The 16,196-nt window shown below is 43.3% G+C and overlaps 1 protein-coding gene across 3 annotated transcripts in view; it reads left to right on the forward strand.

Annotated features, from left to right (window-relative positions):
- stil (STIL centriolar assembly protein) overlaps nt 1-16,196 on the forward strand; it is a 53,712-nt gene that overhangs the window by 6,444 nt on the left and 31,072 nt on the right. Inside the window, exons 1-3 of one of the 3 annotated variants that reach the window (XM_055641823.1) lie at nt 5,679-5,917; nt 14,868-14,952; nt 15,046-15,153. In XM_055641823.1, the coding sequence (XP_055497798.1) occupies nt 14,912-14,952; nt 15,046-15,153 (149 nt within the window). In that variant the 5' untranslated portion in view covers nt 5,679-5,917; nt 14,868-14,911. Of the gene's footprint in view, nt 1-5,678; nt 5,918-14,867; nt 14,953-15,045; nt 15,154-16,196 lie in introns of those variants that run through there. The other 2 variants (XM_055641821.1, XM_055641822.1) reach the window with 2 other exon arrangements.

Consider the following 16,196-nt stretch of genomic DNA (forward strand, 5'->3'; position numbering starts at 1 on the left):
AGTCTAGGTCTTATTGTTGTAATGACATTATCGGTTTCTGTATGTTTACACCTGTTTTTGTTTGATTCAAACCTTTTTAATTCACAACATAATTTCTGTGCTATTAATCTTTGATCCCATTTGAAAAAGAAACCACTCATGTATATGTAGAATTAATCTTTCTGCGATGTTTTCTATCCTGTTTACATCCCGTTCACTTTCAAAAAAAGAGCTATATAAACAACTATAGGTAACTTGCAAATGATTAGAAACACTTATCTAAAAGCGGGTTCAGAATCCAACAAGATTAGACTATCGTCCTAAAGTTAACCCGTTATTTTATACAATAAATATATTAGTAATCTCTTGAGCTTGAGCAAGAATTGGTGGACTTTCTTGAATTTTTTTTGTGCTAGAAATAGTGAGTGGGTGTCCATTCCCAGTAAGTTTGCACCAATTCATTGTTAGGCGTTCAAGCACTAAAACTCTCACTTTATTATTGCAGTGCACTAGGAAATAATCTTCAGTAACCTTTGTGTCTACAACAGATAATGTTAAGTCTCTGAACAGTTAGAAAGTTGTAATTCAATGTTAAAATATGTATACAATGCTCAAACAGTTCCAAGTAGATGCTGCTAAGTTGTGAAATATGTCCCAATAGTATGAGACTGGCAGGTTGGGTGGAGGCGGGAGAGAAGTTGATTTATTGGCAATATTAACACTTTTAAGTCTAGTTTAAAAAAACCTGCTGTAGTTAATCTTTCTTGAAGTCCTCCTACAACTGGTGTATTTGTAAGACATTGTAGCATAGACAAGAGGAAGATCTTGTGGCATATCCACTTAACCAACCAGGTGGCTGAGATATTAATGTTAAGTCAAGGGAAAAAAATTGTTTCTCTCCTATCATAACCAAGCAGTGAGACACTAAGGAAAAAGTGCACCCAGTAAAACATAGCCAAATATTAAGATACAGCTTTCACAAATTGAGCATTTTCTTGTGAGGGTTTGGCAGTCAATTAAATCAGTTCAGTCCACTGATGTTGCTGGATCTGCTGAGTATTTACACAAAGAAAACAGGATCAGTGTAAGATACTGGCCAATTGAGCCTGCTCCTCTATTCATTAAATCATGATTGATTTTCTAATTTAGCACAATTTTCCAGCACTGTCCCCATATTCCTTGATTCCTTTAATGTCCAGGTACCTAATTATCAATGTTTTCAAGAAGCATAGGTTCCTCTCCCATACTGACCATTATGTCCTGGGCCTCCTCCACTGTCAGAGGCAAATTGGAGGAACAGCATCTCAAATTTCACCTGGGCAACTTACAATCCAGCGGAATGAACACAACTAACGATGGCCTGTTTCCTTTATCGTTGTTACTTTTTTTGCATATCTTTCATTCATTTGTTCTATATCTCTCGTTTCCCTTTCCCCTGACTCTCAGTCTAAAGAAGTCTCGACCCAAAATGTCACCTATTTCTTTTCTCCAGAGATTCTGTCTGACCCACTGAGTTACTCCAGCTTTTTGTGTCTATCTTCAGAACGAATATTGATTTCTCTAACTCAAGTAACCCTTGCTTCCCCTCACCGTCCCTTCCCCACCCTAGTTCTCCTACTAGTTTCACTGTCCTGCTGATTAATTTTACTGTTTGTGTGCCTTGTTGTCACCTTCCCCTCAACCGACAATTAACCATTGGACATTTATTTGATTATCATCCACTTTGATCTGTCCTTTAAATGTAATAAAATAAAAAAGGGTAGTTGTTTGTTGGTTAGTTACCTAAAATTGGAGAATTCAATGTTCATACCATTAAGTTGTAAGCTATCCAAGTGGAATATGAGATGTTGTTCCTCCAGTTTGCATGTGGAGTAGGCCCAGGACAGAAGATGGGAAGCCGTGTTAAAATTATTTGCAACTGGGAGATCCGGCACGTCTTGGCAGACTGAATGCAAGTATTCAGCAAAAAGTTTGCTTAGTCGAGGCTTGGTCCCAGCGATCTAAAGGAGGCCACAACGGGACCACTGAATACAGTAGATGGGGTTAGAAGAGGTGCAAGTGTCATGGTGGTGCAACGGTAGAGTTGCAGCCTGACAGCGAATGCAGCGCCGGAGACCCGTGTTCGATCCCGACTACGGGCGCTGTCTGTACGGAGTTTTACGTTCTCCGTGACCTGCGTGGGTTTTCTCCAAGATCTTTGGTTTCCTCCCACACCCCAAAGACATACAGCTTTGTAGGTTAATTGGCTTGGTAAATGTAAAAGTTGACCTTAGTGGGTGTAGGATAGTGTTAATATGCGGGGATCGCTGGTTGGTGCGGTGGGCCGAAGGGCCTATTTTCACGCCGTATCACTAAAGTGAAACTCTCTCTCATCTGGAAGGACTGTTGGGGTCCCTGGGTGAGGGTGTAGGAGGAGGTATAGGGACAGGTGTTACATCTCCTGAGGTTCCAAGGGAAAATACCTGGGACGGGGATTGTTTGGGTCAGAAGGAATCAGTGACCCAAGGAGTTGCGCGGTTTCTGTGGAAGGTAGATGGAAGGGGGAATAGGAAGACTTGACTCGTGGTGGGAACATGTTGAAGGTGGTGGAAATATTTGAGAATGATGTGTTGAATGTACAGGTTGGTGGAGTGAAAGGCAAGGACCAGACAAACTCTATCCTTGTTCCTTCTGGGGCAAGGGCAGAATTACGAGACTCACGACGAGATACGGGCGAGGGGCCCATATATAACAGCAGGGTGAAACCACGTCAACTAGAGAAAGAGGACATCTTGGATGTATGGATATTAGATCATGAGGTATGCCAGGAAAGAGGGCAAAGTAAATAATCTGTTGTGGTCCTATCAAATGGATGTTGTCTATATGGACTTTAGTAAGGCCTTTGACAAGGTTCCTCATGGAAGGTTGGTTAAGAAGGTTAAACTGTTGGGTATAAATGCCGGAATAGCAAGATGGATTCAACAGTGGCTGAATGGGAGAAGCCAGAAGGTAATGGTGGATGGCTGGTTGTCGGGTTGGAGGCAGGTGACTAGTGGGGTGCCTCAGGGATCTGTGTTGGGTCCGTTGTTGTTTGTCATATACCAATGATCTGGATGAAGGGGTGGTAAATTGGATTAGTAAGTATGCAGATGATACCAAGATAGGGGGTGTTGTGGATAATGAAGAGGATTTCCAAAGTCTACAGAGTGATTTAGGCCATTTGGAAAAAATGGGCTGAAAGATGGCAGATGGAGTTTAATGCTGATAAATGTGGGGTGCTATACCTTGGCAGGACAAATCAAAATAGGACGTACATGGTAAATGGTAGGGAATTGAAGAATACAGTTGAACAGAGAGATCTGGGAATAACCGTGCATAGTTCCTTGAAGGTGGAATCTCATATAGATAGGGTGGTAAAGAAAGCTTTTGGTATGCTAGCCTTTATAAATCAGAGCATTGAGTATAGAAGCTGGGATGTAATGTTAAAATTGTACAAGGCATTGGTGAGACCAAATCTAGAGTATGGTGTACAATTTTGGTCGCCCAATTATAGGAAGGATGTCAACAAAATAGAGAGAGTACAGAGGAGATTTACTAGAATGTTGCCTGAGTTTCAACAACTAAGTTACAGAGATAGGTTGAATAAGTTAGGTCTTTATTCTCTGGAGCGCAGAAGGTTAAGGGGGGACTTGATAGAGGTCTTTAAAATGATGAGAGGGATAGACAGAGTTGATGTGGACAAGCTTTTCCCTTTGAGAATAGGGAAGATTCAAACAAGAGGACATGACTTCAGAATTAAGGGACAGAAGTTTAGGGGTAACATGAGGGGGAACTTCTTTACTCAGAGAGTGGTAGCGGTGTGGAATGAGCTTCCAGTGGAAGTGGTGTCGGCAGGTTCGTTGGTATCATTTAAAAATAAATTGGATAGGCATATGGATGAGAAGGGAATGGAGGGTTATGGTATGAGTGCAGGCAGGTGGGACTAAGGGAAAAAAGTTGTTCGGCACGGACTTGTAGGGCCGAGATGGCCTGTTTCCATGCTGTAATTGTTATATGGTTATATGGTTAAAAGAACAGCATCTCTGCATTTCTTTAGGGCGTTAACTGCCACGTGTTACACGGAGCCGAATAGTATGCAAACTATCCTTTTCCTACAACCATTAATTTCCTGTTTTAGATAACCCACTATTTTGTAACAAGTACAGCTGTGTTTGTGTTTCTCATTTCATGCTGGCAATATTAATAAACTGCATGACAATTACAGATCAAAGGGACAATACTTTTCACTGCCTTACCCTGGACAGATGAGCGAATACACACAACAACCAGTCATTTAGCAACAAGGAACTGCAGATGCTGGTTTACAAAGATAGACAAAATAACTCAGCAGGTCAGGCAGTATCTCTGGAGAACATGGATCGGTGACATTTTGTGTAGCCTTCCTCAAACTGATTGGGGGGGGGGGGTCAGAAACTGGATGAGAAAATGGGTCGGACAAAGTTTGACAAATAATAGGTGGATACAGGTGAGGGGGGGGGGGGTGCGAGCTGGATAGGCAGGTGACTGGACAAAGATCAGAGATGAAGACATAAGGTGTGGGGCAAAAGGATTAACGAGTTGCAACTTATGAAGCTAGGGAGAGGCATGTTGATGTAGGGGGTGGAGGGAGGGGTTGGTGTAAGTTACCTAAAATTGGAAAATTCAAAGTTTATTCCGTTGAGTTGTAGGCTGAAAATGAGGTGTTGTTTCTCCATTGTGTATGTGGCCCCATTCTGGCAATGGAGGAAGACCCAGGACAGATCTCGTCAATATGGAAGAGGAGTTAAAATGGTTAGCAACTAGGAAATTGGGTGGGTGCATGTGGTCCGGCACAATGCTAGGCCAATGTACAGGGGGCAAAATTGGGAACACTGGATGTAGACTAGTAGAGGTATACATGTACCTCACCTGGAAGGTGGAATGGGGACAGTTTCCTGTGGTTGCAGGAGAAAGTACTTTCTTCAGACTGTACTTGGGGAGGGGGTAGTGTGGGTGGGTGGGTAGGAATGAGTGAAGCAAGAAGTTGCAGAGGTGAGAGCTCTGAGACCTCGGTCTCAAGTTGTAAGACCTCTATCTCACCAGTTATGTAGATGTTTGGCTAAAATTAAGTCGAGAGAGTGGTGAGTAATTAGACAGTAAAGGGGGGAAAATATTTCTCCGTGATTGCTGTGCAGTCTACTGGACAGTAGTTTAGTTTAGAGATACAATGTTGAAACATACCCTTCGCCTCAAACGAGTCCACACCGACCATCGATTGCCCACCCGTACCCACCAGTTCTATGTCATCCCGCTTTTCAATCCTACAGACCAGGAGGTGATTAAAAGAAGCCAATTAACCTACAAACCTGCACGTCTTAGGAATGTGGGAGTAAACCCGTGCAGTCAAAGGTTCTAACTCCGTGCGGAGAGCACCCGAGGTCAGGATCGAACCCATGTCTCTGGCGCTGGCCAGGAAGGGGGGGGGGAAACTGACCTGCCCCTGACACCGGGTAGAGCGGGAGAGGCGGCGCGCGATTGGAGCGGGCGGGAGAGGAGGCGCGCGATTGGAGCGGGCGGGAGAGGAGGCGCGCGATTGGAGCGGGCGGGAGAGGGGGCGCGCGATTGGAGCGGGCGGGAGAGGGGGCGCGCGATTGGAGCGGGCGGGAGAGGAGGCGCGCGATTGGAGCGGGCGGGAGAGGAGGCGCGCGATTGGTTCTCGCGCGTCCTGGAAGGAAGGTGGCGCCATATTTACTTTTGAACGAGAGCGGCGGGGAAGTGGGTGCAACAGTGGAGGCAGAGGTCTGGGGAGAGACTGGACGTCTGCCGCAGTTACTGTCCTTGGAAATGTTGTCCATGGTCTTCGACTGAGGTTTACGTTAAATTGCGAGTGATCGTTGTTCGTTTAGGCGAGTAGCAGTGAGTCCGGAAGGAAGCTGTTGGGGTAGGAGCGGCCGCGGTTCGTGTGGCTATTTTAATGAAGCCGAGTGTTTCACGCTGTGACCCCCGCTGCAATCTGTTGTTTATCTCCTCTTGAACCTGTTAACTGAAACAAAGCTACTTTGGTTTATTGCCCATGTGTTGCATTGGCCACTGGCGAGTGTCTATTTAAATGCGTTACATTAAGCAGCGAATGTTCTGATCTGTCTACGGGGTTAAAGAGACCAGAGCGACAGCTCTGCTGGTTTCTAGGAGCACATCGGGTTCTCTTTCTGATTGACTTTAAATGTACACAATTTCTGGAATTTTAGACTCAAGATTATATATTGTCTTCCTCAAATGGTTTAAATAATTTCGAATTCAATCGCAACCAATCAGTCTTTTCAAGTGAAAGCGGTGTTTGATTGTCATGTTACAATGGAACAATGTAATTCTTGCATGCTACAGCTGTACAGGCCCATGCACGTAATATCAAATTAATATACACCAATCAATAATAATAATATATATTCATAATCGGTAATTAACTAGACCATAACAGTACAAAACTAAAGTACGTACTAGTGCAACCTAAACAAAGTCCTTCACAGATCATCGTTACTGAAGTAGACGTAGCTTGTATTGTGTAGAGTTCTAGAATCTGATATTTGCTGGGGAAAAAACAGTTCTTGAACATGAACTTAACGGTTTTCAGGCTCCAGCAACTTTGGCCTGATAATAATAGCAAGATCAGAGCATAGCCAGGAGAATGTGGGTCTTTGGTGATAAGTTTCCTTTGTAAGTTAGCACTTATAGATCCCTCTGATGATGGGAGAGATTAATATCCCTGATGGGCCAGGTCACTGCAACTACTTTCTGCAGGTTCTTATGTTCCTGAGAGTTTGACTTGCTGAACCAGATCATGATACATCCAGTTAGTATGTTCTCTACCATACACCTGTAGAAGATCAATAGAGTATTTGGCGAAATACTAAATCTCCCCGATCTTCAAAGCTGGAAGGTAACAGCGGGTTAGTCAGCAATTCTCGAGAACATGGATAGGTGATGTTTCAGGTCGGTACCCTTTAGACTGATCGTAGGCGGGCGGGGAGGGGTTGGTAGATGAAAGAACGCTGGGGGACAGGGGGGGGGGGGGGGGGAGGGGGGGGGGGAGGGGGGGGGGGGGGGGGGGGGTGGATAGGCAGATGGTTGGACAAAAGCCAGTGATTAAAACAGAGGGTGTGAGATAAGGTTTGAAGAGTTGCGAAGCAATTAGCCAGAAGAAGGAATGTGGTTTGAGGGAGAGGGGAGATATAAGTGCAAGTAAAGGTGGGTGTGGGGGAGAAAAGGGAGGGGTGGGTGGTTGTTGGAGGCTACATAACATTGGAGAAATCAATATTCATACTATTTGGTTTTAAGCTCCCCAAATGGAACATAGGGTACTGTTCCTCCTGTTTGTGTGTGACCTCACTTTTGCTATCGAGGAGTTCCAGGATAGAAAGGTCAGAATGGGAAAGGGAGTTAAAATGGTCAGCAACTGGGAGATTCAGTAGGCCTTGGCAGACTGCGCGCGGGTTCATTGAAATAGTCGCTGAGTCAATGCTCGGTCTTGTCGATCTGAGCATCAAATGCAGTAGAGGAGGTCCATATGAACCTCTGTCTCATCTGGAAGGACTGCTGGGGTCCCTGGATGGAGGCGAGGGAGGAGGTACGAGGACAGAGTTGTTGATGAGCTGTTATTATGCTGGGCTAGGTTTGAACACCCAGGTACTTGAAGATGTTAACTCGCTCAATGAGGATGGATTTGTGACCATCCCTTCCTGACGTCAACAACATCTTCTTGGTCTTACTAATATTGAGAGCAAGATTGTTATTTTGGCACCATTCAATGGGGTTATCAATTTCTCTCCTGTACTCAATATTCGTTCACCAGTGGGGGTATCATTTGCGAATTAAAAACTTGCGTTGGAGCCGTGTCTGGCTATGCAATCATGCGTACAGAATGAGTAAAGCAGGGAACTGAGTACACAGCCTTGTACTACTGAGAATCTATTCTGTACTCTGTATCTTTCCCTTTACCTATTGTGTGGGAAAAAAAACTGTCTGATGTACCTGTTCTTAATGTCCAAGTAGTTTCATAAAGAGTGGAGAGTCAGTAAGACACATCTCCTGTTGATCTTTTGTGGCTAGCTGTAGTGAGGTCTGTCCTTACTAAGGCAGGAGTTGATATTTGTCATAACCAACCTCTCACCCCAGACCATTGATTAAGACTGAGGGGTATCTAAGGCAAAACCTCTGCCCCATTTATTTAATCTGCCCATTTACATGTTTTATTTCTGTCGTAAAGGCCATTCGACCCATAAGTCTGTCGGCTTCTAAAACAAATCATGAATCCAAATCTTCATTTATTTTCCTTTACAACATATTCTCTTGCACATGCCTAATAACCAATCCTCTAACCTCCTCTCCTCCATCCCACATTCTACCACCAGTTATCTATACCGAAGATAACTACCCCTGTGAATTACCTGACACCTTGTACTTCTTTAGGATGTGGGAGATGCTCAAATAGTCACAAGAAGAATGTGCAAACTGCACATAGACAGCACCTGGGATCAGGATTGAATCCCGTGTTTTTGTGTTGCGACTTTACCAACAGTACTACAGTGGTGACATTGATCTGTATTTGCAGGGGTTTACCAAGCTTAACCTAATTCTGTAATTTAATCAAATATGATGAAATATTTAGATCATGGGGATCTTAAAGAGCTATGAATCCCGAATGCAATATGCGGTAAGTGTATATTGTGGTAAATAAGTTAATTGAATGAACTGAAAATCAAAAGTTAAATAGAACCATTTTTGGACAGTATTTGGCATGTAAGCAGCCTTTATATTATAGATTATTCTATTACGCATTATCCTTTCAAATCCATCTGTTTTTACCTTGATACGGTCCAGTTTGCACTGTTAATAGCAGCTGTTTTATAAATTATGGAGGACTGACTTTCAGTTGGCAAACTGGGCTTGCTATCATTGTGCATAAAATCAACAATACCTTCAGCGCACTACTGATTTGTTGCCCTGATTCTCTTTTGTTTAATATATAGTGGGATCTATTGGATGCAAGCTTTTTTTTTTTTTTTTTTTTTTTTTTTTTTTTTGAAGTAATTTAAATTGTTGTTAGTGCCATGGCCTGATGTTGAGGAGCATTCCTCTCCTTTGTTAAAATCAAAAACAGTTGCACTGAAATATTAATTAGTCTAAAGCGATTTGAAGTATCCTCAAGATGTCTTTTCCTTTCTATTCATCTTTGTATTAGATATGAATTAAATATTTCATTAGCCACATATTCCTTTTGATATGCCTTTCTCTCTGTTCCTCATAACAATCAGCACCATTCTTTCAAAGCTGTATATCATGGAGAAATGCAGCACAGAAATAAGCTCTTTGGCCACTGGGCCTGTGGCGACCTTCAGCCAAACATTCACTGTTATTCTCCCACATCCTCACCATCTCCCTACGGAATCTGCCAATTACGTGCACACAAACGGCAATTTACAATGGCCTATTAGAACAACAGCCTATCCCTCGGTGTCAGCAAGATAAAGCTAGTTATTCATGTCTGGAAGTGTGGTGGAATACATGCAATACATACAATGAAGATTGTTAAGGGATTGGACGCGCTAGAGGCAGGAAACGTGTTCCCGATGTTAGGGGAGTCCAGAACCAGGGGCCACAGTTTAAGAATAAGGAGCAAGTCATTTAGAACGGAGACGAGGAAATGCTTTTTCTCACAGAGTGGTGAGTCTGTGGAATTCTCTGCCTCGGAGGGCGGTGGAGGCATGTTCTCTGCATGATTTCAAGAGGGAGCTAGATAGGGCTCTTAAAAAATAGCAGAGTCAGGGGATAGGGAGAGAAGGCAGGAACGCGGTACCGATTGGGGATGATCAGCCATGATCATATTGAATGGTGGTGCTGGCTCAAAGGGCCGAATGGCCTACTCCTGCACCTGTTGTCTATTGTCTAATCAGCAGTAATGGTGACGAAGTGGAAATAGTTGAGAGTTTCGGGTTTCTTGGCGTAAATATTATCAAAGATCTGTCATTGACCATATTAAAGCAGGCACACCAATTCCTTCTATCACCTATTCCTTCACTCCAGAGATGCTGCCTCTTCCGCTGAGTTACTCCAGCATTTTGTGTCTACACATCAACACTAATACTTCTTCAGGGTACAATGGATATTTATTGTCACATATGCTATTAAATATGACATGGTGAAATTCATTTTGCATAAAATGCCGCCGTGTTTGGCACCATTTCATCGTTCACAGTGCCAGCCTAGCAGAGCATAACCGTGGTGTCCTCCGTCACTGCTCCACCACTGTAGGTCTCGTCCGGTCCATGCCCCCAGTCTCTTGGAGCGGCACCTGGTCTAGCCACACCTTGAGCTATTGTAGGGCCTCCAGTGGACAACTCCACCATCGAGGCAGTGCCCTGCCTCCCACAGCCGGCTAGCTTACCGGCCCTCCGTCTGACTTTTCCCACTCTGGGCGGGCCTCCAGCTGGGTTCCCAGTCCGCGACATGGGTCCTCGATCTGGCGGGCTAGGTGGACCTTCTGGGTGGGTTCTAATCCTCCATCCATGGCGGGTGAGTCGGGCCTACCGGGTGGGTCCCTGGTCTCCAGCTGGCGAGTCGGGCCTATTGGGCGGGTCTTCGGCCCGCAGCTCCTCTGGATACTCCCACCGCACTCGGCTCCTCAGGATACTAAAATTTTACATGTCTCCAATGAGTCTTACAAGCGTCTCCAGATGCACCAGAGAACGCATACTGTTGGGTTGTATCACAGCTTAGTTTGGGAACAGCTTTGCCCAATACAAAAAATTGCAGATATTTGTGAATGTAGCCTGGTCCATCACACAGACAAGGCTCCCCACCGACCAAAAATACAACATAATCAATTTCCTCCTTCTTTTCATTCCTGCTCCCATTGGGCAGAATATAAAGAAACATGAAAGCACATATTCCATTGGCTCTGTATCAGTACTGAATACTATATTTTCCGTTCTGTATCTTTCCCATTACTTGGTTTTCAGCAATTTTCAGGCATGCTCTCTTCACTGTCTTTTTCTTTGTCATCTGGGTTGTACCAGTAGTGACACATTTTTGCCCCTGAAAGTATTCTTGGTTCGCTGGTATTTTCATAACTTTTTGTCTTTTCCCATTCCTGTTGTACATTGATATTGCTCTGATATCTGTTTGTTTTTCTTTCTGATCAGTTTTACATTACTATGAATTTTACCCACTGATTTGCTCTTCCATATCTCATTATTCTGTGGTATATTGTAAACTCCAGCAATATAATGGACTAGAGGCAGAGTTGTACAGCACAGAAATGAGCCCTTTAGTCCAATACATTCATACCAACTTTTCCCCCCCATCTGCACTAACCTATTTTTGCCCACATTAAGACCATGCATTGATTATGTAAATGTCTGTCTAAATGCCTCTTAAATGAATGAATTGTGTCTGACCACCACCTCTAGCAGTGTTCCAAACACCAACCACTCTGTGTATATAAAACACACACAATTTGGCCCTTAAAAACCCCATCAAATTTCATACCTCATCTTAAAAATATGCCTCTTGTTTTTGATACCACTACCACAGGCAAAAGATTTTCTTTTTCTATGCCTCTCATAATTTTCTATACTTTTATCGTCACCTCAGCCACCTTCATGCTATGGAAAACAAGCCTAGCCTATCCAATCTCTCTGCATAACTAAAGTCCGCCAATCCAGGCAATATGTCGATGAATTTCTTCTGCACTCTCTCCATTGCAAACACATCCTTCCTGTAGAGTTATGACCAGAATGCACGCAACACTCCAAAGTGCAGTTTGACTGGTATTTTGTAAAATTGCATAATGCCTGTCCTAACGAAAGCAAGCATTCCATGTGATTTCTTAACCACCCTATCCACTAGTGTCGCTGCTTTCGTGGAACTATGGATTTGCACTCCGATCTCTGCTTATCAATATTCTTTTGTGCCTTTTTGTTTACTGTATGTCCCTCCCCTATTTGATGTCCTAAAAAGCCTCACCTAGGATTTTTTAGGAATAAATTCCATTTGCCAATGCTCTGTCCAACTTTCCAATTACTCTATATCGTGCTGTAGTTTTAGACCACCAATTTTTGTATCATTTGTAAATGTACTAATTATTTCTCTGACATTTACGTCCAAGTCATTAATATTTATTATAAACCGTAAAGATCCTAGTACTGATCCCTGTGGTCCACCGCAATTCTCAAACTTCAAATAAGGGAAAAATATCCTTCCACCACTATCCTCAGCATCTAATCATAAAGCTAATTTTGGATCCTTTGTCAAAACATTTACCTCCACATATTCTGCATGGCCTGCGGAGTTCCTCCATCACTTTTTTTGCTTAGGATCGAGTTGGCGCATTGGATCCAATGTGCTTTAAATACATTATTATAGATCAATACTGCCAGGCCACATGTTCTGCCCTCCAGCAAACATTGCTGTTTAAAGTATTGTTTAGTCTTACTCTGCACATGTTTATTCTCATCTCTGTTTTAACCGCTGATAGAGCTTCACATGGAAATTTGCGACAGTACTTCGTCAGCCTTATTTGCAATATCAATGCATTCATACCACAACACGGTATATCACTTTGGTTTGTCTATATTTTATTACCTGTTATTCTAACAAGTTGATTTGGTTTTCTTTGTTTCAGAGTGCCATATGTTTTCTAAATTTAAAAAATTTGCGATCATAAAATAGGGGAAAATTGCTGTTCATTTGGTAGAATGATTGGAATGCTGAAATTCGGAAACAAATTGCTGGAAGCACTCGGCGGGTATGGCAGCACCTGTGAAAAGAGAAACAGTGTAAACATTATGGGTACACAAAAAAGCTGGAGAAACTCAGCGGGTGCAGCAGCATCTATGGAGCGAAGGAAATAGGCAACGTTTCGGGCCGAAACCCTTCTTCAGACTGATCGGGGGCGGGGGTGGGCGGGGACAAGAAAGGAAAAAGGGAGGAGGAGCCCGAAGGCTGGGGGATGGGAGGAGACAGCAGGGGGACTGAGGAAGGGGAGGAGACAGCAAGGACTAACAAAATTGGGAGAATTCGATGTTCATGCCCCCAGGATGCAGACTCCCCAAACGGAATATGAAGTGCTGTTCCTCCAATTTCCGGTGCTGCTCGCTGTGGCCATGGAGGAGACCCAGGACAGAGAGGTCGGAGACGGAGTGGGAGGGGGAGTTGAAGTGCTGAGCCACCGGGAGGTCAGCTTGGTTATTGCAGACCGAGCGGAGGTGTTCGGCGAAACGATCGCCCAACCTCCACTTGGTCTCACCGATATAGATCTGCTGACACAGTGTGTAAACATTATCTTTGTCTCTTTCTACAGATGTTGCCTGACCTATTGAGTGTTGTGCATTTTCTGGTTTGGGAAAATTTGGTTTAATATTATGACAGGTTTTGAATCATAGAGCATGGAACCAGGCACTTCGGCCCAACTTGTCCATGCCAACCAACATGCCCCAACTACACCAGTCCCACCTGCCTGCTTGGTCTATAACTCTTTAAACCTATCCTATCCATGTACTTGCCCAAATGTCTCTTAAGTGTTATGAAAGTACCTGTCTCAACTATCTCCTCCGGCAACATTTTTTAAAATCTTTACTGCCTCACCTTAAACCAATGCCCTCTTTTTCTCGATTTCCCCTACTCCGGGCAAAATAGTCTGCATTTACCCAATCTATTCCTCTCTTGATCTTGTACACTTATATGAGATCACCCCTTATCCTCCTGTGCTCCAAGGAATAAATTCCTCGCCTGCCCAACCTCTCCCTATAGCTCAGCCCCTCGAGTCCTGGCAACATACTCGCGATCATGGTGGCTCAGCGGTAGAGTTGCTGCCTTACAGTGAATGCAGCGCCGGAGACCTGGGTTCGATCCCGACTATGGGTGCTCTCTGTACAGAGTTTGTACGTTCTCCCCGTGACCTGCGTGGGTTTTCTCCGAGATCTTCCTCCCGCACTCCAAAGACGTACAGGTTTGTAGGTTAATTGGCTTGGTAAATGTAAAAATTGTCCCTAGTGGGTGTAGGATAGTGTTAATGTGCGGGGATCGCTGGTCGGCGTGGACTCGTGGGCCAAAGGGCCAGTTTCCGCACTACATCTCTGAGCTAAACTAAATCACCCTTTCAAGCTTGACTGAATTTCCTTCAACATGGTTACAAAACCGAACACAGTTCTCTAAATGAGACCTTACCAATGTCTTATACGACTGTAACATGACCTCCCAACTTCTATGACTGTCAGTCAATACTCTGACTGAAGAAGGCCAATGTGCCGAGAACCTTTGACCACCTTCCCACCTTTGATGCCACTCTCAAGAAACAATGTACCAATACTCCTAAGATCCCTTTGCTCTCCAGCACTCCGAGAGGTTTCCCATTCACTGTGTAGGTCCTACCATTGTTAGACTGCCCAAAAATCACCATCTCGCACATTTCTGTATTAAATTTCATCAACCGTTCCTCAGCCCACCTTCCCAACCGATCAAGATCCTGCTCCCATTTTTGACAGCCTTCTTCACTATCTACAATACCACCTACTTTATTGCTAACTGAATATTGTTTTGTGGGAGAGCTTTGAAAGAATATGTGAAAGAATGCCTGCAAATTGGAATAGATTACTGCAAGTGACTACCTTCATTAATGAGACAAACCAATCTGAAAAGAACATGGTTATGATATCATGGTTATGATATTTTGTATTTGTACTCCATCAAACTTAGTTACTACTTTCTTCATAGATGTTCCTCAGTTTTGTACAGTTGGTATCAATCAATATGTCACTTTTTGTTTGTCAAGCATTTTTGGTTTCATCAATCGATTAAAGCATTTAATTTACCTTGAAATTATTGCTTGATTTCAGAATAAAAATTGAAGCTAAGTGTGACAAATTTCCCGATTCACTTAATGGAATTCTCATATAAAGCTGAAAGCCATTGGACCCAAAAGTAAGTAATACAAATTTATAATAGTTTAAACATATTTTGATAGGGCTTTTTTGTGGTGCATGATTTCTCAAAGATGCTTCATGGTTTTTACAGGCCTCTGGAAAATGGAATAACACCCTTTACCTTTCCCAAGGCAAAGTTAGCGTTATGGGATCCAACACCACTTGGAGATGTAGTAAGCCTGCATCTTGCATATTATAGGTACAAATCTCTGATTCTATTCATGTTCCTGTGTATATGTCTCAATTTTGCCGATTCTTTCCTTACGAGTTGCAAACTGATGTGTGGCATTGTATCATTTCAATGTTTTTTTACTTTGCTTTCTGTAATAGGCTATCAGGAGCAAAGCTTTGTAGTCACCAGGAAAGTTTAATGCATACAAACAAAAAGGGTATAAAATCATGAAATCACATATGCATTCTGAGTTATTTTTGTTTTCTAGCAATTATTATGGATTCTACTAATATATAATATCCACTTTTAAAAATTAAGAAGTAAAAAATAAGTGAATGAAGCAGTGCGATTAAAAACAAAGTCTGCGAAAGATGCTGCAGTTTAATCCAGATGTTTGTGAGTACTTGGAATGGCACAGAATGAAATATAGAAACATAGAAAATGGGTGCAGGAGGAGGCCATTCGGCCCTTCGAGCCACCACCGCCATTCATTGTGATCATGGCTGATCGTCCCCTATCAATAACCCGTGCCTGCCTTCTCCCCATATCCCTTGACTCCACTAGCCCCTAGAGCTCTATCTAACTCTCTCATAAATCCATCCAGTGATTTGGCCTCCACTGCCCTCTGTGGCAGGGAATTCCATAAATTCACAACTCTCTGGGTGAAAAAGTTTTTTTTTTTTTTTTATCACCTCGGTCTTAAATGACCTCCCGTATATTCTAAGACTGTGGCCCCTGGTTCTGGACTCGCCCCACATTGAGAACATGTTTTCTGCATCTAGCTTGTCCAGTCCTTTTATAATTTTATATGTTTCTATAAGATCTCCCCTCATCCTTCTAAACTCCAGTGCATACAAGCCTAGTCTTTTCAATCTTTCCTCATATGACAGTCCTGCCATCCCAGGGATCAATCTCGTGAACCTACACTGCACTGCTTCAATCACAAGGATGTCCTTCCTCAAATTAGGAGACCAAAACTGTACACAATACTCCAGATGTGGTCTCACCAGAGCCCTATACAACTGCAGAAGAACCTCTTTACTCCTATACTGAAATCCTCTTGTTATGAA

Source organism: Leucoraja erinacea, chromosome 10 (genome assembly GCF_028641065.1).
Source record: "Leucoraja erinacea ecotype New England chromosome 10, Leri_hhj_1, whole genome shotgun sequence".
NCBI classification, from domain to species: domain Eukaryota; kingdom Metazoa; phylum Chordata; class Chondrichthyes; order Rajiformes; family Rajidae; genus Leucoraja; species Leucoraja erinaceus.